At 38.6% G+C, this 23,819-nt stretch overlaps 1 protein-coding gene across 8 annotated transcripts in view; it reads left to right on the top strand.

The window, feature by feature from the left end:
- The window catches only part of PARD3 (par-3 family cell polarity regulator), a 470,848-nt gene extending 468,349 nt beyond the window's left edge, over positions 1-2,499 (top strand). For all 8 annotated transcript variants that reach the window (XM_075144058.1, XM_075144059.1, XM_075144057.1 and 5 more), the window contains one exon: positions 402-2,499. In XM_075144058.1, coding sequence (XP_075000159.1) covers positions 402-795 — 394 coding nt within the window. In that variant the 3' untranslated portion in view covers positions 796-2,499. The remainder of the gene's footprint in view (positions 1-401) is intronic.
- Positions 2,500-23,819: the final 21,320 nt, after the last annotated feature.

The following is a 23,819-nucleotide window of genomic DNA, read 5'->3' as shown; positions in this document are numbered from 1 at the left end:
CTAGATTCAAATCTTTCATGAGTGACTTTCCAAGTGCTGACTGTTATCTGGTTTCTTAGGAAGCACAGCAATTTGTATGGTCTTTCCTAGTCTGCAACCGAATTGTAGCACTTTTTTGTTAAGAACATGATGGTTGTTGTAGCACTGGATGGGTTTTCATGGCATATTCCTCCTGGAGAGGTCTAGAAATATAGTTCAACTCTACAGGAAATGTTCTCCCAACAAGAGGCAAGATGCCTCTTTGGGGCAGAAGGGAACATGACTTGTGGAGAATGCTGTAGATGGGGGAAACCTGATGGCATTGCAGAAGCACCCTTCTTTCCAGGGATTACAGCAGTCAATAACAGCAGAAGGGGAACCAGAACATTTGTCTTAAAAGCCTCTTCCATTTTTCTTCCCAGGCAAAGCAGAAAAAACGCCAGTTCTGTATCTCAAGACTCCTGGGAGCAGAGCTATTCCCCTGGTGAAGGATTCCAGACTGCGAAGGAAAATCCCAGATATTCCAGCTACCAGGGATCGAGGAATGGCTATATGGGGGGACATGGCTTCAATGCCAGGGTAATGCTAGAAACACAAGAACTGCTCCGTCAAGAGCAGAGGCGGAAAGAACAACAACTGAAAAAAAAAACTTCTTCTGAAGGGCCTAGCAACTATGACTCATATAAGAAAATTCAGGACCCTAATTATACCCCTCCTAAAGGTCCTTTCAGGCAAGATGTACCGCCTTCACCATCTCAGGTAGCGAGGCTGAACAGATTGCAAACACCAGAAAAGGGAAGACCATTTTATTCTTGAGGTGAAGAAAATGAAGATCAACTTGCCATGCAATAAGGAACACTTTCATATAAAGACTTACATTTTGAAAACTTTTTAAACTGATGGTACTAAGGAATATATCCGTTGTCTGTTTCAGTGCCTTTAAAAATACGGGCAAAGCGTTGGTGGGCCTTATGTCTTTGCTGTTCTGTCTCGAGTGTTGAATTCATGGAAGGATGTTCCACCATTTGACAATCATAGCGGAAGTGAGCAACGCCGCCCCTGCGTACCGAGTCCCGTAGCCCAGTCCAGTAGTTGTCAATGGCTTATTACTAGGATTTGTTGTAATGTGTTTTACTTTGCAGTGACTTATTACACCAACATGCAGCTTTGTGGCATAAAATTAATGAATTTGAGGTTGAAGGAAGAATTGACATGCCCTTTTTTATTTCTCTTGGGTCAGGAGGAGGGTTACATATCACTTTTGAGTGGATAAGGCTTAGCTCTACTCTGGATCGCAGTCGCAGTTCTAAGATGTTTTATGGTGGAGTCATTACCAGTCTTTGTTGATCAATATTTAAGTGTCTATATGCTGAAAAACTATCCTTCTCCTATTATGCACATATGCACTCTTTTTCTCTCTCTCTCCCCACTCTGAGCTTATTAAAAAAGCCTTTATCCTGACTCATGAGGAAAACAATATTAAGCATTCAGTTATCCTGAGAATCCTGTTGCAATTGCCTTATAATCTTAATACACAGTTCATTACAAATGAAATAACTGGAGAGAGACTATTTATACAGTCACAGCCAAGCCCTTGATAAGTATATTTTACTATTGTATTAAAGATGGGAAATTATGAACAAACATACAACTGAGTTCTGCTTTGCTTTACTTCTAAATGAATTTGGTCATATGACATGTGTCTAGGAAGAGAGCTAGGGAGTGTATCATCCCATGGTCGTCTGACACATGGTTGTTTGTTTGGGCAAAGCAAGAGCAGAAGAAGTCAAAGTTTTTCTTTGGATCGAAAAAACTGAAAAGAAAACAATTTCTTCTTTTTACAATTTGTGAAGCTTTGTGGACAATTGCCTTGTGCTTCCGTATACTGTATTGTTGCATCGTGATGCTACATTAAAAATAAACCTTTAAGTATATGAATGAGAGATAAGTGGAGACAAACTGTTACACATCATCCTGAAAACATGTCAGTATCCAAAAATAACTAAAGCAAAAAAGATTGCTCTAGCAGTGAGTAATATTTGAATGTGCATATGGGGTATGAGAATTTCTTTTGCAGCAGTTGTTTTTATGTTTGTTGGTCTGAACTTCATGTATTGTAAAAAATATAGCTGGGTTGCTGAAGTGCCTGCAAATCCTGATGTGAAAAGGCTTGAGAATGGATCTCAGCATATCGTGTACAAAAAGGAAAGAAAGAAAGCAAGAAAGAAAATCATGTATTGCGTGATTTTAAAAAACGCCTATTTTTTTTTACTGGCACATTTTATTTTTGCGCCAACTTGTTTCTAGAATATATGTGAAAATCAGCACACGTATCTGTGTCTTTTATGCCTGTTTGTTAACAGTTTTTGTTGTTAATAATGTACGCCATGTTTAAAAGTTGTTACTAGTGTTAGCACAGTGACATTGGATGACAATAGCTCTTTTACGCAGAATTTACAAAACTGTGTAAAATGGCTTTCCGTGTACATATGAAATTTAGAATAAAAGACTGTTTCCATCCTTGTCTTGGTATTGCCTGTAGACCCTTATGAGAACTGCTGCAGACATGGAGTTTAAAAATATTTAACAGATGTTATTTTATCCTATTCCTAATGGTTTACGTGTGTCTTTCTGTGAGCGCTTATAAAAATCGGCAAGAAAAAAAAGAAAAGATTTACAGCCCAGCTGAACACCTGAAGACTATCCTCAGAGGGAAAAAACACTCAGTCTAATGTCTTATGTTATTTTTGGCCATACCTGTGACATTTAAAAGGTGCATTCTTAAGACTAACCTCTGTGGCAAAAATCGTTTAGGCCTTAGCATGGAGTCCTCTCCCCGAGGAGAGTGCTGGCAGGAGAAGGGCACCCGCTGTGCTCTGGCCAAATCTGGGCACGTGTGTGTCCTCTGCTCCAAGTGTGTGTTTTGGGCTCTGATGGGAGCCCTTCACAGGAATGTTGACATGGTGAAAATGGGAGAAGGCAGATTTATGGATAAAGCAATATTTACAGTGCCAGTGATACTCTGTTTCCCCCATTAGTATTGGAGCTGTGTCTGGTTTTCTCCCTCTTCCCCTCATTCCTCCTTTTGTTGGATACGGCAGGAATGTCAATCATAATTCTGTATATGCATGACATCAGGCTGTTGCCATGGCAATAATGGTGTCAAATTATTCACTGTGACTTTAGTGTGGGATCTCAAGGGGAAGAGTAGCAGGAGCTGCAAGGTGGACAGGCAGCTTTTGGTGCCCAAATAAACTAAAGGCATGATTTTGCGAAAGACCTGAATTGTAGCAGCTTGCGGTTGCGAGTGGGGAAATAATTGCATTTGCAGTTTTGCAGGCCTTGCTGTCGTATCATCTCCTGACTGCGTTCCCAGATTACATAGCTTGATGTTTCTATGGAATTACTTGGACAGGCAAATAATTGCAAGCACTAAAAAATGCATCCACAGGAATGGAAAACAGGTTGAAGTCCTTTTCAAAATAAGGTCTTTGATAAACTGTTGTAGGAAAAAGGGCATATGTTTGGAAGAGTATGAAGTACGGGATGTTTTACGTGTGAAGATGGCATATGTTAAAGTTTACCCTTCTATGAAACTCCTCTTCAAGGTGTTAACAATTTGCCATAATTAGATGTGTTCATGAAAGAAGGCAGATGTTCTCTTTGGGCCATGTCTGTGTTATGTTAGCAGAGAATAAGGTCTTTTTCTGGCTTTGTCATCCTATCCTCTTCCTGACATAGCGTAGACAGGATTTCTAATATTAACTCCCATAAGTTGCAAAGGGCGATAAGGAAGTGGGAGGGAGATGCTTTAATGGAAAATGACCTTTAGTTCTGCATAGTGAATAGATTCAAAAGTTAATTGAGCTAACTACATTACTGCAGTAATTTGTTTGTGAATGCATTACCATTATGAGATTAACTCTGTAACATTACTGTATTTAAGAATGGTCACAGGACAGGCTGTAAGGGAGCTTACAACATCAAGGAGTGGGTGTAAAGCTTGCACATTTTTCTCTGTTGAAACCCTAAAAAAAACATCTGCAAAGCCTGCTGGTATTTTATCAAAGTAATTTGTTAATGCTATTGAAATTCCATGAGAAAGTTTAATATTACTAATGCAGAAGACTGCTGCCTTTCTAAAAGAGCCTACTTCCCCTCTTCTTATAGGGCCTCCTTGGAAACAAGAGTGCAGCCCCAGTGAGTTATTGCATGGGCCAGATAGTTTAATATATGTCTTTGAGAACTCTGCCATCAAAAACAGCAAAAAATGGCTTAGAGCCCAGCTGAACATGGTCGGAAAGTACAATTGCCATTTATTGCTGGCAAACAGCAGGAAGAACAACAAAACAAAATTTAAACCCATCATGACTGTAGATATATGGCCTGCCTTTCAAAGCTGTGCTGATCTTCCGCTCACGTTCGCTCTGTTTATGAGTGTCTGTAACATTGCATTTATCTGTAGAGAAGGGAAGGGAAGAAACCTTGGCCAGACGAGGAAGAGATGCGCCAGATTAGCAGTGTTGGCTAAACACAGGATATTCTTGAGTAATGCAAACCTTTGAACCTGCGTTGTTGAGACTTAAAGTGAATTTGGCTATTGCGTGTCCTGGCTTGCAAGCCTATTTTCAAAATATTTCCTAATTTTATTTGCTGTGCCTGACTGTTTCTACATCTTCTCTCCCGAGTCCTCAGTTTCCAGCATAGGAATTGTGAGGAAACTGTCAGGAATGCAAACACAGAAAAACACTCATCTATTTTTTATGCTGCTGTTGTGCCACCACACCCTGGCCTTCCAGACTCAATTTAAAGTTCAGCCCTAACTTGGCAGAGGAAGAGTGAGGGTCAGAAATCCAGGATGGGAGACTGACTTCAGGAAAGTAGGGTTTGTGTGAGTGCATGTACATGAGGGAGAGAGAGAGACACACGGATTGGATTCATTTGCCTTTCATGCATGTCCAGCTTGAAACCCTCTTCAAAAAATCTTGTAGCATTTCTTCAGAGTTTTTTCCATCTGTGCAGAAACCAGCTGATGATTTGATGCACATGGTTATTGTTTCATGCCCTCTCGTACATATCTTCTATTTTGTATCGGCATCACACTCTCTCTTTTACATCTGCTGATTAATTCTGTTGCATTTATTTGTTTCTCTAAATGACATGCAATTCATTCATATCCTAGGCTGCTTCTTGCCAGTGATTGATATTTCTCTCTTAGCTTTGCAAACTTATTTTAATATTTTTCTGTCCTTGGAAGTTGTGTTAGCTTTTGTAATTTACACTTTAATCACATTTTTAAAATTGAGACTGGAAGCTTAAGATGGGATTACACAAAAACAGACTAAGGAATATGGCGTTGATTTCTATTCTGTGTGCAGCGCACACTTCCCAGGCAGTTGTAGGGACTGTACAGAGACCTGTCTGAATGAGATGAAGAAAAACAACAAGCCCAGGAGCTTTGGAGAAAAAAAAAGTTAAGGAAAGTTTTAAAAATATTTATGCCCCCAGCATGCTATCTACTGTGAAAAAAATAATTCCTTAGAAGTATTACTCTCTGTCTGAATGGCTGATGATTTCAGAGCTCAGGCAGACGTGACTGTGGTTTAAAGACGGCCGGATGGAAGAGGAAGCTGCTTGCGCCCTTCCAAAGGATGCCAGGACCCTGTTCCCTTGCAAATTGGCTCCCAAAATACTGTTTTCAGCTGCACATCTTGCAGCAACCGAGGTTGAAATGGGCTTACATTCACACATTGAACTGAAAACTGCAGTGACATCTGTCAGAGAGGGAGGGATGACAGCCACGGGTGACAATAGTTGCAGTTATCCAATTTTAATCCACTTGTTTGTTGGAGTAATCTTTGTCTTAGGAAAATAAGGAAAGAAATGAAGAGTGAAGGAGAGGAGTAAAATGTGAGCAGAAAGGTTCTCCACTGCCCTTCCACTATTGTCACCATTGCAGCCACTGGTAGGTAGTTGCCTTTTTTCCCCCTTTATGCCCCAAAGGCATAAAAAGGGATAAACTAGCTGGCAGTAACCTCAGTGCAAAACTCATGACCCTCCTAGAGATTCACTCTATTGGGTAGCCTGTAAGATGTGAATTAACAATGCAACAAGTAAAACAACTTTACTGTCCCTCCGTCATTGCCTCTGTGGGTTTCCCTGGGATGTGGTTAGATTATCAGTCTTTGGGACTAGGGACTGTGTTTATTTTTTATCCTATATAGAACGGAATACTATTGTTGGCAGTAAGAACTAGTAAATATTTTGGGTTTTTTTCAGCGTGAAAGGAACTCTTTAAAAGTTGGTTTATATAGATTTTTGCAACAGGTGCATGGCTGTCCCATTTTAGATGATGTATTCCTAGTCCCAGCAATATTCTCATTTGTAAGTACAGAGCATATTGCTGGAACCAGTAATAGCTGAGGACTTGCTACCTTTGGCAGTTAAAATGATCTCTTTGTAACTAAAAGGAGCTACTTCTTTAAAGCTTTTGTAGAGGGAGAGAGAGATCTCTTCCTCCTGGAAATGGAAAGTACATTTCCACGGTCACTTTTTGAAGCAGGAGAACAATCTAGAGGAATTTTAAGAGATTTCGAGGAGCTACAGCCTTCGCCAGGACCCCAGAACAGTTACCACCTTCGTGTTCAGCAAGCTGGAGAACACATTAGTTTTCACTGCTCCACCAATATAATTCTTAGAACTTGCTGAAGTCAGAGAACCCCTTCTGGGTACCCATCACATTTTATATCTTCCTTAGGGGCAAGCACAAAGCTTCGTAATACTTCAGCTGTAGCCAGGCTCTTAAAAGCCAGTAGGCTCTTAGGGACAGGAATGTCTTTGTCTAAAACTTTGTGTCTAATGATGATGTATGTTTTGTTTCATTCTTCCAACCATCTGTTGGTTCCTGTCCATGACACACGTCTTCCTCAGTTTTCTCAGTGTATGGTACATTCAGGCTCTGCTCTGTGGTCCAGCCCAAACTGCAAGAACCATTTTAATAAATGTTTAGAAATAACATTAATGATAATTTACTAATACTTGATCCATTGTTTTCTGGGCTATGGGCTATAAAGGAAGGCAAATTTATGCTAGAGGAACTACTTTTGCATTTGCAGAGGAAGTTTAAGAAGTCTTTTCTCACCTTAGTCTCTGAAGCTCACCGAGGGTTAATCTAATCAACTGCAGCATAACAGGGACTGGAAATGGCAATGTCTTGTTTTAGTGCCTGGTTGATGATTTGCAAAAGTCTATTTTATAATCTGGACTGAGTTCATTGTAATTTTGCATATATTGTTCCTTACTTTGAGAACTGTATAAAATCATATTAAAAATAGAAGCCACTAAATTATGCAACCTGTTGCTGCCCAAAAGCTAAGTTAATACTACAGTCAGCAGAGTAGAAATAATTTGTGTTTGAATATCCCATTCTTTGTTTAAAAAATAATGCACAGAAATTTTTATGAATAGTAGTATACAGAATTTTACAATTGTTCGTTCTTGTTTTTTAAAGTCAGTTTGCATGAATAATTTTCTCATCTTTATGCAGAAATTTTCCGCATTTTTGTTGACTAAAATATTACTAATCTAATTTCCTATTAAAAAACTCATTTCAAGCATTGCAGAGCTGAAAGGTGCTACCAAGCATTTAGTCTTCAATTTACATACAACAAACTCTGTAATCTGATGGGGGATTTCACACAAGGATGGCTGCATGCAATTACATGGGCAAAGAAAAAAATTTGTCCAAGGCTCTGCTCTACAATAATGTCATCTGTTGGTCTCCCATTGAGAGTTCTCCTATTGTTAAATTGCTTATTGATGTGGACTTAAAAGTAGAAAAATCTACACAATGTTGTCATACTAGGTTTTCAATGCTGTTTGCATTTCTTTTTCTCTTTTTAATTATAATTTGGGTTTGTTAGAAAGGGATAAAGTAAACAGATTGGAATAATTCATTTGAGTTAACACTCATTGACAAGAAAACATTAAGCATTCTCCAGATGAAGCATCAGTCATGAAAGACAGAAGGATAATCCTAACATTACAACTCAAGTAAATTAGTTTTCAGATATATATTCCAGCATTGCATGAAGCTGTACCAATTCTTAATACTGGCATAATAATATGCACTTTTAAATGATGCCAGAAATCATCATCACAACAGAGAGGACTCACTGTTTGTGTTTATTAATGTGGGAATGTTGGAAGAGTATTTGATATTAAATGTCACAGTCTACAGTGATTGGAGCTAAACAACTGTAAAACTGATTGAGAAGATTTGGGCAGATAAATACAAATGGCAAACGGAGCTCTACATACGGCCGTGGTGGAAGCACATCTCGATGTTATGCCTCTGGAATCGCAGAACAAGTGCAACTCGGTGAAGCCAGTGCAGCCCCTTTGGAAGGTGTTGAGTGAAGGTGGAGGGTGCAGGAGCATGGTAAGCATGAGCCTGAAGCACATTTGCTTCTTCTGTGTACAAGGGAAACATTTGCACCTTAGCTGGCCCACGTCTTTCTCGCTTTTGAAGGCTTGCACAACTTAGCTGTGTCTGTCCATAGGTGGACAAGTGAGCTGTGTTTTTCTTAATTGCGTGAGGGTGGATACAAAATTCTGCCCCAGCACACCGTGCCAACGTGACCATCGTAGTTGCTCCTCAGAAGCTTTGACTCAAAGCTGGTAATTCACTGTCCATGAAGGCCAGGACACCTTTCCTCTAAGCAGAAGGTGGGAGGAAAGCAGGGCAAGGAACTACCCGGCCTTGCCTGTATGGTAAGCTGCCATTACCACAGAAGAAGCTGTTGCAATAACGTTAATTTAACTTAACTATTACATTTCTCTTGAATTAACTGGTAGTATGCTGTGAATTTCACAGTAACATCCTCTGCTGCAGAAGGTTTAAGATGCAGGGCTCGGGCTGCATCTCGGGCTGGGAAGGAGTGTCTGGAAATCTGACTTCATGCTCTGCAGATCTTAAAAAAAAAAAAAGAAAAGAAAAAAGGTATGTTACAGAGCAGCTGATCTATCTCCTAGTTGTACCACCAGTGTTCTCCCAGTCCACACTAGACCATAAATGAAATGTGGTTAAGGGTTTATCTCCCTATAAATACCATGTACATTTATTAAATGGTGAGCAATTTGCATTATTATGACATTCGATCGGTGGTATTTGGATCCAGCTGGTAAAGTTTCAGCGAGGAGCTGGGAGAGCAGCAACAGTCCTTCTATTGTCTTGAGTTGGCGTTGTGAGGCAGCAATGAAAGCAATACAACCGGTGATGCAGTAATCTAATACGGAATACAGGCTGCTTCTTTTGTTAAACATCTTCCTCTAAAAATGCTGGCAAGTACACATTGTTTCCTTATCGTTTTTTCCTCTTGAGAGATTTCAATTCCATTTACCCCACGGGCCCAAATCCTTCCTGAACACATGAGTTAGACAGCAAGGAGGATTACTAGAAATAGTGCAGACAATGACCAAAAGCCGTCTTGTGTGCCTTTTCTTCCCAGCCAGCCACCCACCTTTCATTATCAAGGGGATGAATACTGTATCTGACTGCATAATCAAAATCCAGTGACCTGTCAGAGCAGGCAGTAAAATAAAGCTCTCTTGCTGTTTCCCTTTGACTAGGCTTCAGTTCTCGAACCCTTTTAACCCAGATTTTCTGACATATTGTAACTTGTAGGCATTTAAGGATGCAACCACTGAGCTAATATGTTTTAGATTGTGTCCTTATAATATATATGGTATATTTAGTGTCACTATTTCTGGTAAAATTGGAGCACCCTGATGCCAAAGTAATAGCCTCTAATTAAAACAGCAAAGAACGGTTAAAGCATATTGAACAATAGAAATCCCTGACCAGTTTTTCCAGCAATTTTTCTGCCTGTGATATTTGCCAGCACATTCCTGATGAATGGCTAAGGTAAAAACGAATGCTCATGTGGATCTTGAATGCCATTCAACATATGGAAAGAACTGCTTACTTTTTTTAAAATACAGTCCCACGTAGTCACCAATGAAAGAAACTTTTCTTTTTTTCTTTTTTTCCCCCAACTAATTCATTACAGTGTGCTTAGTGGATTAATGCTGGGCAGAAGTTCAGAGAAGGTCATACAAAATGCCAAAGGGGCATGTTCTTCTGTTGCAAAGCCTAAACCTAAACTCTGTCCCTTAGAGCCAACTCCAGATTTTGTAGAGAACGGGGGAGAGCTTATTTTAAAATGTTTTTTCATACAGTATGTTTCCCTTCTTCCCTCTTATCTGAGTCAAAAAAGCAGCACAGCTCAACACAGGTGTAATACTCCTTTTTGTATATTGGTGAGTGAAAACAGAAGGGCTGGCTTCGCACCTCCAGGATAACCATGCTACCAAAGGGGGTCCCAGAGTGGGTGCCATGGTAAGTCCCACACCTTTATTGTCTGTTTGTCTCTGCAGTTAGAAAGTAGGTGAATTTCTATGAGGAGTCCTCTCAAGGTCTTCTCAGAAAGTTGCAGTATAGAGCCCCTCCATAGTCACTTCAGATTTCCATTTTTCAGACTAAGTAGTAACTAATGTGCTGACCTATTTTAACAAAAGCTTTTCTGCATTTTTAGAGAGAACGACTCAGGAAAATCTTCTGGGATTCCTTTTTCATTCCTTTCTTCTCTCTCCTTTCACAAAGATGTTGAGTTGGTTCCCTACCCAACCATTTTGCCCAAAGAGGATGAAGAATGTTCCTTTCGTAACACAGATTCTGAGGCTTCAAAAATGAGAAATGCCATTTGTTCCATTTATTAAAAAAATGTGAAAATTACAGATGTCAGCCTATGAGCGTGGTACCAAAGTCAGCAGCAAGCAGCAGACTGCCTGATTATATTGTGTTAACACTAGACCTAGATCTGTCTAAAAACACTTGATAAACTGTGTCTTGGCATCAAGCCCTGGAGTCTTTAGCTACGATTTTTTTATCTTTGAACTGAATGAAAATTTAAATTTTTAATACTGATAGCTTTCTAATTGGCTGATTCTTTGAGTATTTTCAGATTAGGCTGTGCTCCTAGGCAAGTAGACTTTTATAGACAAGATCTTCACAGCCGGAGATGCATCTCTACTTAGTGTGCAGAACTAAAGTAATATTTCCCAGACATTATTTTGTGTGACAGAGAAGTAGTATCATAACCTAGTGGAAGATATTAATTTTTAATATTTTATTTCAAATTTTAAGGTGTGCAGTTGCTGGATAATGAAAAATACTTGGAAGCAAGCATTTTGGGGGAAATGTACATGAATCAGAAGGATGCTTATTTTGTATTTTCACTTCCTATGATCTTCAGAAAATGCTGACTGTAGTCAGCAATGTTGGCAACAGTCCTTTTTCACAGAAGCCTTGAAGTATTGCAATACCTCATTGCCCGCAACAGCCAGCCAGGCTTTTAATAAATTAGTCCTGAATGTATAGATAGATTCTGGAGAGATTCTGAGGTCAGAAGAGACCGCTATAATAATCTAGTGTATTAGCTAACTTCCTTTTTAACACCAACTGTAGAATTTCGCTCAATACTTCCTACATCAAACCCAGTAACTTGTGGCTGAAACCAAGAAAATCTTTCAGAAAGGCATCCAGTTCATATTTAAGATTATAAAGGATGGAGAATTCACCACATCCTTTGGCAATGTCCTTAGTTTTTAATTGCTTGCACTGATAAAAATGTATGTTACCGTCAGCTTGAAGTCTTCTAACTTCATCTTTGATGATCCTGCTGTGCCTTTTTTTTGCTCAGTTAAAAGCAATGTTACATGGACGTAATTTTACACACTGAGCATACTATGCCTGAATAAGACTTGGGTGCCAAATAGAAACTTTAGTCTTGAGCCTCAGAAATTCTGAGCATGGAAGACGTGAGCACACAGATAACACAAGAGGGGGGAGGGAGGGAGGAAGGGTGAAGCCCAGAACGATGTTATGTGCTGAACTTCCATCTGCAAACTGGACATAGTCAATAATAGAGACCAATTTTGAAAACCTGGCCTGTAAACAGCACAACTCACAGTCAGAAATACATTTTCAAGACGGTACCTACTGTCAGGTTAACATTCTTTTGATGCTTCAATATCTCCTTTTTAATGTTTTTTTTATGTTTTGGTAACTAACACCAGCTTTGTTTTACAAAGAGATGTTTTTCAGATTATTAGCCAGTACTGTGACCTAGAGATAATTCTTAAGGCTACTTCTGTTTGGTATAAAATCGTGATGCATTGTCACCTTGAACCTACCATCCTCTCGTAAAGGGTTTTAATCTTATTGTCCCTGTTGAACAGAGGCATCCTCGTATTCTTTTGTAGTCAAATTGTAGGAGCTGACTGAAGCTGTTTTCAAAGAAAGGAATGTATTTGAAAACTGAAAATTTAAATTTGATTTGAAAAGCTGAGATGAATATTTTTATTCTAATAGATTTTTATTTTTGTATCGAGGACAAAAAGGAGAGCAGGAACTTCAGCTTCAAGATAAAAGTCTGTTGAGAAAGCCTAAACCAAAACCAGTACTCCAAATCCGTATTTTCCTTTTCTTTGCTGACAATTTTTTTCTCCATTTTTTTCTCTAAACACAGAGGGATATTTGCCATTGCAGTAATAAAACTGTGAGCAACATGGAGTTCAGTCATGCCAGGGAGAGAATATGATACTTCACATGAACATGTCAAAGTAATGTCAATTAAAAAAAAAAAAAAAGAAAGAAAGAAAGAAGAGGCACAGAGTGACTTTTTAAATCTTTCACACGGATCTTATCTATTCATAACCCAAATCAAAGCAACTCTGATTGCTCTATCAAGTGTAATATATAATTAAGGCAATTCAGTCCTAAGGTTTGGGGTTATCGCAGTTCTTTTGATTTGAGTTGCTGATTGTCTTACTGAAAGAGCTGGTTCGGAATTTTTTGACAGAGAGGTTTTAATCTTAAAGAAAAAAACAATCTGTCAAAAGGAAAACTTTTTTGTGAGGACAAAACCTGCAGAATAATCAATAGCTCAGGTGTTACAGCACTCATAAGAGCTTGCTGGTGCAAGTCCCTGCTCTCAGCCGGGGCAATGCCCGAACCGCTGGGCTGCTGGCTAGCTGAGACTGTGTCAGGCACTCTCTCCTCTTGTCTTCATTTGAATGTATTGCAATAAATGCCATAACTACTGGGCTGTATATTCAGTCCCTCTGTCTCCCTGGCTGGTTTTGATTTGGCCCTGATATGGGAGTGAGAATATTTTGAAATGCTAAGGAAGCACTCTCCTACGCTGCACATCTTAGCTCTGAGATCTTTGTGAACTGGCCTGCCCTGGAAGTTTGAGCTCTGCAGTCTGTTTGAATGTTCATTATACCAGGAGCATACATGAATTTCAGCATTTGTGTAACACCCGTGAGATTGAGGGAGCCAGGCGTATGCTTGCCCTTTTCTGTACTCATAACCACCTTCATGAATCGGGGTGTGAGCAGCACACAGATTTTAATATTGTTTAATGGTGAGGTTGCAGACATTTTGAGGAAGGGACTGTGCTCGTCTATACATATACAGACCGCACTTAAAGCTGCACGTTAGCAGGATACGGTTAGGCTGAAAGGTGTTAGCGGCTGCCAACAGGGATGTCCTGGCTCCAAAGAAAATAACAATCCTTGTTAAAAATAATGGGTGTGCCAAATAATCGGCCAGGCTCAAGGAACAAAGCAATCAAGCCCCTTTATGAGGTAAAAGCAGCTGGTGGCTGAGGAAATACCAGCGGCACTTGGATGTAGCTTTACGACAGGAGCTTTGGCAGCAAGGAGCTGAAGGAGTTCGTTCCTTCCTGCCCTCCCTCCCTCCCTCCAGCCTCTTGCCCACACGCTGCTGCGCCTCAGCACCGGCTGCTTACGGGGCTCTGCTCTCAGCTCAACTGGACTTAAATGGGGTAAAAAGGGGGGTTAGTGATGGCTGGGTAGGACAGGGTCTCCCAAAGCTGTGGCTCCTACCAACACCCCATCAACTGAAATAACATTGAAACTGCAACCTTATTTTGTTCCATTGATTTTTTTTGTAACATTTTTGATGGTTTAATATGATTTTTTTTCATTGTAAATAAAAATGAATAAAATAATGCAGTTTCTGTATTTTCTTTAGAATAAAAATTTAGTGCCTCATAACACATTTTACAGAATGTAAGACTGAGAAATAGGAACTTATAAATTCCTATCCCAGCCATGCTGCTTGCTAGGATGTGCGTCTTTAATATGTGCACTCCACTCAGGTTGGGATTTACGTTATCTAACTTCAGCTGTATAAAAGTTAAATGTCTAGGATAAGTTACTCATATAAACATATTCCTGAGTCAGCTGAGGGGGAACTGCCTATGCAAAGAACTCCTATCTATCCTAAAAAAAGGTTCAAATCCAGGTGCTGAGCCTGGCCCCAACCTTAGAGAAAGCCTAGATGATTGGCAACAGATTTTTAGAGTACTGAAGTTAGGTGTGATGAATTCCACCCTTTTAAAATCAGAATCTTGTCCCACTGAAATTTAAAAGAAGATTCCTGCGTATTTCAGTAGGATGAGGATGTGTCCTTTACATCTCTCTTTGAGAGAATTTCTTTCTTGTAGTTTAGAAGCAAAGCATACTAAAGTCCCTGGGACGCCAGAGCCAGCTGAATATCTCCCTCCATGTCCCATTACACGTTACACTGGCAAGTGCTACACCAGGTAGTGCTAAGCGGGAGAGAAAAGCAACTCATCTTCCTTTTTGGTAAATCTGTTCCTGATCCTTATCTACCTCACAAATCTGGTGCTTTGGAAATGTAACTAATATTTGTAAAATACTTCCCAGGTGGAAGGTATGAAAGCTTCGCTCTTTATTAATAACAAACACTTAAATAGTGAGCACTGAATGCTTAGTCCTAATCATATACGCTACCGCTGTATTATGGAGGAGATGAGAAATCCAACATAACTAATCACCAACCTGACAAACCATGCAGCCCCAAACACAGAAATTACACAATTCCAGCAGGGAGCTGTCTTTTTTAAAAAATAACATTAAATAAAGGCTTTTGTTCCAAAAAGTTATATTAAAATGCCCACCATCTGCTTTAAACTCACAATAGCGAGGAAATTTAGTGTCTGAAAATCTCTCCTTAACACATCCCATTGTGCCCTGTATATGGAAAACCTATTTGCATCTAATAAAAAAATGCATGCCAATAGAAATCTCATCTCTATTGGCAAGTTGCATAATTCTTTATAGCTATATACTAGATCCAGATGCGTTGGCAAGGGATATCTTCCTTCAGAAGTACTGGTTAAGGGAGCCTGTATTGATTGCCTTTGCAATTATAGATCGGACCATGGCAATTACTAAAGACAGGGAAACATTTTGATTCTGCATTGTATAGGCTCATTCCTGCCTTTAAAAATAAACCAAAAAAGCCATCTATTTTTATTGCCTGGATATTTTTAGCAGTCCATCATAAAAAAAGAGATTAACTGGGCTATTAAGGAAGCTAACCAGTATGTCCTGCGGACTTTTCCAGTCTTCACATGAGACATTCAACAATTAAAACAGTACAAGGATGGTCCAGCCCAAAATTCCAACGAATAACTGCAGATCAAGACACTGATTGTCATTAGACACTTCCCTCAGCCCTTGCTAATGACTCTTTGGCTATCTAGAGTAATCAGCAGCCCGGCTGCCACTTCAGAGCAGAGCAAGAAATCTGCAAAGGCACTGGCGGCTGTTGCTCCACCGCATACACAGTTGCCTTTGTACTCAGAGCCTGTGACTAGACACAAGTCAGACTAATTTGTCTTAATTCAGTTTAGATAGATTGGGGCAGCTTGTAGGTGGGCTTATATTTAACATTAAGCAAATCAATTTAGCGTGAGCTTCTGGCTTTACAGGCACACTAAACTGACATAAGTAGTTTTGTGCCAAAAGAGGGCCCATGCTGTGGCTTCTTCTGGCACACTCAGATCCAATTAATATACCAATGTAAAGTCACATCTGGAGATATTTGTAATCATCTCCTAAGTTTTAGGTGGCGGTTATGATATTTAGTAGTCTTTTAACCTAAATCTTCATATTTCACTACACACGTAGAACAGGGTTTGCCATCAAGGAGATGTTTGGGGAACAGGTATTTTATCTTATCTCAACAGAAACGTGCAAGGAAACCGGGTGATCATCTGTGGACATTTCCTATCATCTGTGGCATCCTCCTTCTAGTCTACTCCATTGATGATTTATTCAATAACTTGCATGCATTCATTGATGGCAATGAATTTAGTGCATATAATTTCTATAACTTTGCCTGATGCTTTTCTTTTTCAGTAGTATAATTAACATAGCATGTTATGTTTAAAAGCTATCAACCTGACACTTTTGAGTTATTTACCTTGAGTGTGCAGCTGGCACAAGACAGTTTTTCTCTAACTTGCAGGTTTTGCAACAAAAAAAAACCCGGTTGAGGATAGTATTCCCAGCCTCAAGAGAACATAGCCATTGAAAAAATGGTAGGAGGAAAACAAAACCAGGGTTGTTATCTTGTTCACTTAGAGAAAGACTGGCTGAGAAAATGTAAGTATCACACCTTTGAGTTTTGCCCATATAGCATGAAATATGAGGATTTTCCCTTACATAAGTTACACCCTCAAACAAAAGCAATAATGTTAAAGAAAATTTGTCTGTGGGCAGCTTTCATATTTTGAGAGAGCTTGAGTCCTGCTGTGTCTTTCAGAAAGTGACAGTCTGATATAGGGAAAATACTGAATTCTACAGATAATCATAGAGAATGCTGTATAAAGTTTATTAGCTTGATCTTTCTTATTTAAGTGATGTTTGCTGTGAAAACACAGTTCAGCCAAGCAGAAGGGGGGAAAAGTGTGTTGTGCCACATTAATTTTACTTGTACAAGCACATAAATGGCCATGTGATAGTTCCATAGGTTAATTTCATACCCCTGAGAGAGGCTCGGTCTAGTGTTTTTCCTCGTTAAAACTTCACATTCATAAATAAAATTGAGTTTTCATGCTTTTCTAGACAGTCAAGATTCAATGAAAGACAGCTACTACTGCTTGTCTTGACCACTCTGCCTTCATTTTCCTTTCGGCACCTTTTAGGCAAGGTGAAATATTGTGTCCCTGTGGCTTGAAACCCTGTTCTGTAAAATATGATAGAGAGGAATGCATTTCAGCTACAAAGATGATTGTGGTGCTGTGTTCCAGAAAAAAAACACAAATAGCAGCACAGAATTACAAAGGAACAGATCCCACACCATTTGACATAAATGAAAATCTTTCAATTCACTTCAATAGGTTTTAATCAAACCGGTATTGCCTTATTTCCTAGTTTTGTTTTGAAGTATCCTTTACACTTATAGATGAGAACTAAACTCTTCTCCCCCTCCTCCTTCGTGTTTATGATCCAGGCTTTTGTAACAGTGGCATTTTCCTGCAACGCCTGCAGAATACCAATGAAATATTTCTTCCCATAGTGACACATACAATCATCCTCAAGTGGGAGGAATGGTATTTACAATATCCTACTAGACTCTCTCTTTAGCTCACTAGGTTCCTTCATCTGTGTCTTATGGTTTATTACCAAATGCTGTGAGAACACAAAGAACACCTACACCTCACTAGAAACACAAACTGAATGGCTTAAAACACACAGTCTTTCAATGACTGACTCACAAATTTTCACTTGGAGAATTTGGGCTTTATTGCATCTACACAGTTGTGCCAAATTGTAGTCGTCAAAGTGACATAGCAGATAAGTTTAGATGAAGGTGTTTACTGGTGGACAAGCCAATAAAAACTGGTGGCTTAAATGTTTTGAACTCCTGGACCTCTTCCCAACTTCATTTACTTTTTCAAGCACAGCATGGCAACGTTATCCAGCAGACAGCCCAGTTGTATACGGGACTCTGTAATGCATGTTTGCTTTTAAGCATTTCTAATGCTGTTACTCTGATAGCAGTCAGGGTTTCTGGAAATAATCAGTGAATCCCAAGTCAGAACAAAAGTGCTAATGTGGTACCATGATCCTGAGTAAATAAACAATTGCTAAACAAAATCTGCTCAACAGCATTGCATGTCTGTGTCAACACTGCGTTTCCTCTGTGAGTCATCTGGTCAGCAGCACTCCAGCTACACAGAAGAGGTCATCCACTTCCTACAGCTCTATGCCGAAGACTGAAGTTTTGTTACAGAATGTACCACTCAGGGTTTCCTGTGAGCTGCAGGAGTTGCATTTTTTTGGCAGGATTAGAGACAAAAATCAGAAGGTAAGAAAATCTTGATAGACATAATTGAGGGGGAAAAAAAGACATGAAACAAATGCTGTTTGTGCCAGTCTCAGTGGCCATTAGCTAGTAAGAGAGAGGAACATGTTTGTTCATCACCCAACCATATAGATATAGAATTTTAATACATGGGAATGATACCTCAGATACTTTGCATACTGCAGATTAGGCAATAACTATCAGAGGGAGTGTGGGGGGGTGAAGATGTCCTCATAGGTATTTATTTCTCTGTTTCAAATATCCACCACTTCAGTAAAAAACACTGATTTTGTACATGTTCAGAACTGGATCCAGAAACAGGAAGTACCTACTTTTTGGCTCAGATATAACAGAATATCCATTCTCCTGAGATTTTTTTGATCAAATGTGGAAAACCCCACAGAACTCCTTGGTTTCATGGGATTACTACTAATTAAGAGATGCAGAAAGCTTACAATAATCAGTTCATCTGATAGGATTTTTGCCAAGGCAGTTTGAAAGAGCTTGCAAGAATTTTGCAATCTGTGTGTTGGTCCTGATTCAGCTTGCACCTGAACACCGGGGTCTGCTTTTTAATGTCCCCTCTACCTATGGCTTAGTTAAGCTTCTTATCTCTTGTTGTGGTGCTTTTCAGTGTCCAAGCTGAAATTTTCAGCCTTTTTCTAATACAAATACAGTATATCTCTCCTCTGTCATTATAACGTAAGATTCTCGAATGAATCACTTCACAAATTTCAAACTAATAACTTACTATTTTTCACCGATATAACACGTAGGTGGATAACATTCCATCACCGGTGACTGTAATCACCTTCAGCCCCAATTCAGCATCCCAAGTTCTGGCTTGATTAAGTATTTGTCGCTTCTATTTCATCCTCTCCTGACAGAGATAACTTTGTTTTAATTCAAACTGTCACACTCTGGAGTTCGGGAAGGACATGAAAATGTCAGGTAATAATCCCTCCTCAATCTTGTTAGTAGTTAACACTGCTAATATGCAGAACCATTAGTATGTTGGCATGATTTTAACTTAATCATTTGCAGCAGCCCAAGCTTTATTGAGATCCGTTAAAGCCGATCTGGATAAGCGTTGCCCATCTTTACATGCTTTACTCTGCTTTCAGTGCTTAACAAAAGACATATTTAATCTTGCAACTTTTCCTGTATCATCTTTGTAACTTTATTTTAAATGAGTTTCCTCAGTAATTTGAACATTTCATAAAAGCAAATAAACATTTTTTTTCAAGGAATTAACCTTTTGGAAAGTAATCCAGCCCAAAACAGGGCCTTTCTGTGGATACTGTCACCTCTGGGTGACTGAGATGATTGCCATGCTAGCATAGTTAGTTATGCAAATAAACAGAAAAACTGCCTACATTAAAAAATTAAACAGATAAACAAAAGATAAATAACACCTGAAGGACTGATCACACATAAATAATAACTGGTTTTATGTCCCTACCTTTCCAGCTGTCTTTGTCTTTAGTAGGATAATATTTGGTACCTCATTCTCTGATTCTTTCACCAAGTGGAAGCATCAAGAAGGATAACACTCACTCCAAGAGTTAAAACTACAGACAGGGAAGAAGAATTATCTTTTTAACAGTTAAATACTTGACACGTATATACTACAAAGGAGCTAAATGTAAAGCCTCCAAGGCCTTTGTCCTGTTGAAGATGAAATTGAGTTTCTATCTACCCCTTCTATTAGATGACCGCATCATTCTACTTTAGCAGTATGCTCCCATAGCATTAAATAGGACCTCATAGTCAAGACTAATCTTCACTCTGCTTCACACATGTCAAATTCCCTACGCTAGGGGAAAAAAATCGCTGAATATTTCAAAAGTAAGCTGAGGTCTGCTATGAGTGACTATTGTGCCTAAAATGTAATTTTTTGCAAAGTATGACTTTAATTTAAAAAACACTTTTCTGGCTATCACTTTGAACAGCTCCCAGGTATAGTAGGAAGTAATTCTCTCCCTTCAGACCATGCAGAAGCCATGCATCTTTCTCGATAGTTAGAATTCAAAAGTTAGGAATCCTTGTAAAAGCCGGAATTCATTTATTTGTTGTTTCTAACACATCTTTTTCCTTGCAAGAACATATTTTTTTCATTTTCCTTTCTGGTGTCACAAAGTCATTAGTGTTTACTCATGAAAAACTATTTAGCAAAGATTAAGTCTCTGGAATTCATGAAGGATCTGGTTATGAGGGATCATATTTAATATCAATGAGATTAAAAGTTTACCAAGAACTGATTCTAACTATTTTTGCTCTAGCTTTGTAAAAGAAAGATGAAAGGCCAAATTCTCAACTGGTATAGATTGGCACTGCTTCATAGAATGAAATGGAGATGCATTCCGATGAACACCAGCTGAATATCTGGCTTTGAGATCATCAAAGCTAGTGTGTATTAACCCCATGTGGTTATTGGCCACACATTTCCCACTACGATGTGCTGATGTGAATACATTAAATATCCTGTTGGGAAATTAACTATTTGTATTATTGAGAGACATTAATCCTTACGATATAAGCAATTTCCCTGACGGAGGTACAAAAAAAAAAAAAAGAAAGAGTTTGGGAAGTGGAAGGTGTACTAAGAATCTAATGCAGTGTGTTCCAGAGTTTCTCCAAGTGGGAAGTACACTTAGTTGGATCAGTACATTTGCCTTAATTGGGTGTGATGGGTGTGCGCTTTACTCTATGAATTAGCAAAATTCTGAAAGCAAAGTTGGCTGAAATCAAACGTGTGTTTCACAGCACCAGAAATCTACATGTACGTTATCATATTCAATATGAGAACAGAAGTAGATGAATCCTCAATGCTTAATGCCCTTGGAGGACTGTGAGTATGAGATTCAAATATATTAAAAACCTTGGTGGCCTCCATAAGGGAAAATAAATGACAAGTGAGAAGAGAAACGGAAAATAAAATGAGTGTATTTGCTTTTGGTGTTCTTCCTTTTTTTAAATTGCATTTTTATTTCCTGCTCAGATAATCAAAAGAAAACTATATATAGCTTAGAGCAAACTTTATGACAAAAGGAACTTGGTTTGAGGTTGTCTTTATTACCAGCAGCTTTTTAAAAGTAGCCTTGAATACCACGGACTGATATTATGAAAGAATCTGAAATAGTGTAGAGGAAAGACATTTGCTTATTGCTATCCATGGGGAACTGATTTGTTATTTGTTTTATTATTTTATTTGTTTTATTCTTCATGTTGTAATTATATTGGTTCCTTGATATCAGCTGAGGAGTGAGCTGTATGTTCCTATATTACAGTGAGAACCCAGGATAGCTTCAAGAGAACGCTGGGTAAACTGATAATTCAACAATTCCCTATTGTTTCTTCCTGCAACTGACATATTTTAAGATAAGAACACAGGAAAAAAAAAAGTCTTTAAACTATTTGCTAAGTCCTGGTGAGCAGTGTGAAGCATTGTCACATGTGTCTATGTGTCTACATGCAGTGGTTGGATGGTTCAGTCACCTTTATTCCTTCTCACACCAAACAAAGTTTGTTATATATTTAACAAATTAAGAGTGATGGAATTCATGTAGGAAACATTTCTACAGGAACTATGAATGGCTCAGCTCTGTTCTCACTAAACTCAAGTTATACATGATGATACCACTGTTTCTTGTGTGTTTTGGTTTTGCTCACTGATAGAGGCAGTATTTTGAAAGAAGTGTTTACATAGAGTTACCAAAACCCATGAGTCAATGTACTCCTCAAACTAAAATTTCCTGGACTGTGCTGATGTGCTTCCCCACCCCTTTCTAAAATGGTGGTTTATGAGAACAGAACCACTTTTTCACTCTGAGAGAGTTAAATCTATTTTGAAAGCCATAACAGGTCCTAGCTCTTTATAGCAGATTTATTCTGCAGTAAATGCCCCTTTTCATGTAGCTCTAATAATTAACTTGGCAGACTTCGGAAGAATAAAAGACCTATTAAATTATTGTCCTAGAGACTAAAACATTTAACCTGAAAGTCATATCACAATTGTCAGGGAGTGTGTTTGCAGGCACAGTGAAGGAAGAATTCCTTTAGGAAAAATTGAGATTTTAATTATTGACTTCTAGGAAGACATGATTAACAAGGGCTTCTCATCCTCATTTATCAAATCCCAAGTGTCTGCTCCTGCATCTACTGTTTCTTAAGTAAAATCCCCAAAGTTCCTTCCAGTTCTCAGAGTAGCCTCATTAAATCAACTGTAGTTAAACCTTCAGTAGATTAGAACTTGTTAGGGGAATGTAGATGTAACACTTGATTACCTTTCTAAAGCTGATGACATGAATTGATTTTTAGAGATTGGTCAGCCCTGCTATAGCCAGCAAGCCAACCTCCTTCCCACCCCATTTTCCCAAGCACAGGAGTTAACCCATGCATTTAAGAGGCTTGTGGTAAACGAGCTCTGCTGCTCATAGGTACTTGCTGAATTTTTTAGTCAGAGTAAGAAAGCCCCACAAGTTCCGTAATCCACTGATACTGTATGTCTTGTATTATCTTTAGAAAAGACTCACTACTAGGGAAAAGTGTATATCATCACAGCAGGAGACTTTGAGCTGTTTAGCACTGTGTAATTGGATCTAGGACTAGTCCTTAACTTTTATGAGGCCAAGAGGAGTTACACCACTGCTGTTTCCACCACAATAATGATAGACAAAAGACCTAAACACACTGTCTAAAAACTGATTGTAATGGCCTGGATGCATTTCAGTGGCAAGTTTTGGTTCTATAATACCCCTTTAGATAATTCTTGTTTTCTTTTGGTCAATACACATATGATTTCTATCATTTAAGGCACATAGTAATTTATCAAGAATAATAAACAAAAAATATGTCCTAAAATAATCATTTTATTGAATCATCATGTGCCTTAGATCAATTTTGTAATAGTCTGCCTTGGCTATCTAACAGGTGAATAAAGGGAATGCTTAAATCAGAGTACTGTCTTCTGCTTCCAGTACAAGGTAAAACTTTATCCACTTTGCAGAATTTAATGTTGGTATTGTATTTCTTCCATTGGCTGTTCTTCTAGCCATTGTAGAATATTATTGTTTAGTAAGTTAGAGGGAGCAGAGCATTATCCCTCTATTCCTTATTGGCTGCAGGATTAATTATCAGGTTGATTTTAAGATTTGGTCATTAACAAGGCCTTACACAGCTTAACTCATCCTTTCAACATGATTTTTTGATGCTTATTCACAGGTGGTTTTCTTTGGTCGTCTTCCAAGCTTCTTCATTTGTCTCATATGTAGGCTACAAATGTTTTGTATGACTTATATGCATTCACACAGTACGTGCCCATGGCAATGAGGATTCACTAGAAATGTAATAATTTCTGAATCAACCATCCAATGTCTACACTAAGTTATAGTTGCAAAATCTTATTGGCAGTTTATTTCATTGTAAAAGCTTCATATACTTACTTGAATGATCTGCTTAATAAAGGATGCATTTAACGATCACAATTTTTTTTTCTCATAAACACACTTCATACTAGGGAATGCTCAAATTATATTAATGCAGGAATTTTCTTCACCCACTCTTGAAA

The sequence above is a fragment of the Calonectris borealis genome, chromosome 2 (genome assembly GCF_964195595.1).
Source record: "Calonectris borealis chromosome 2, bCalBor7.hap1.2, whole genome shotgun sequence".
Taxonomy (NCBI): Eukaryota; Metazoa; Chordata; class Aves; order Procellariiformes; family Procellariidae; genus Calonectris; species Calonectris borealis.
Note: the sequence above shows the minus strand (reverse complement) of the source record. Positions and strands in the feature narration are given on the sequence as shown.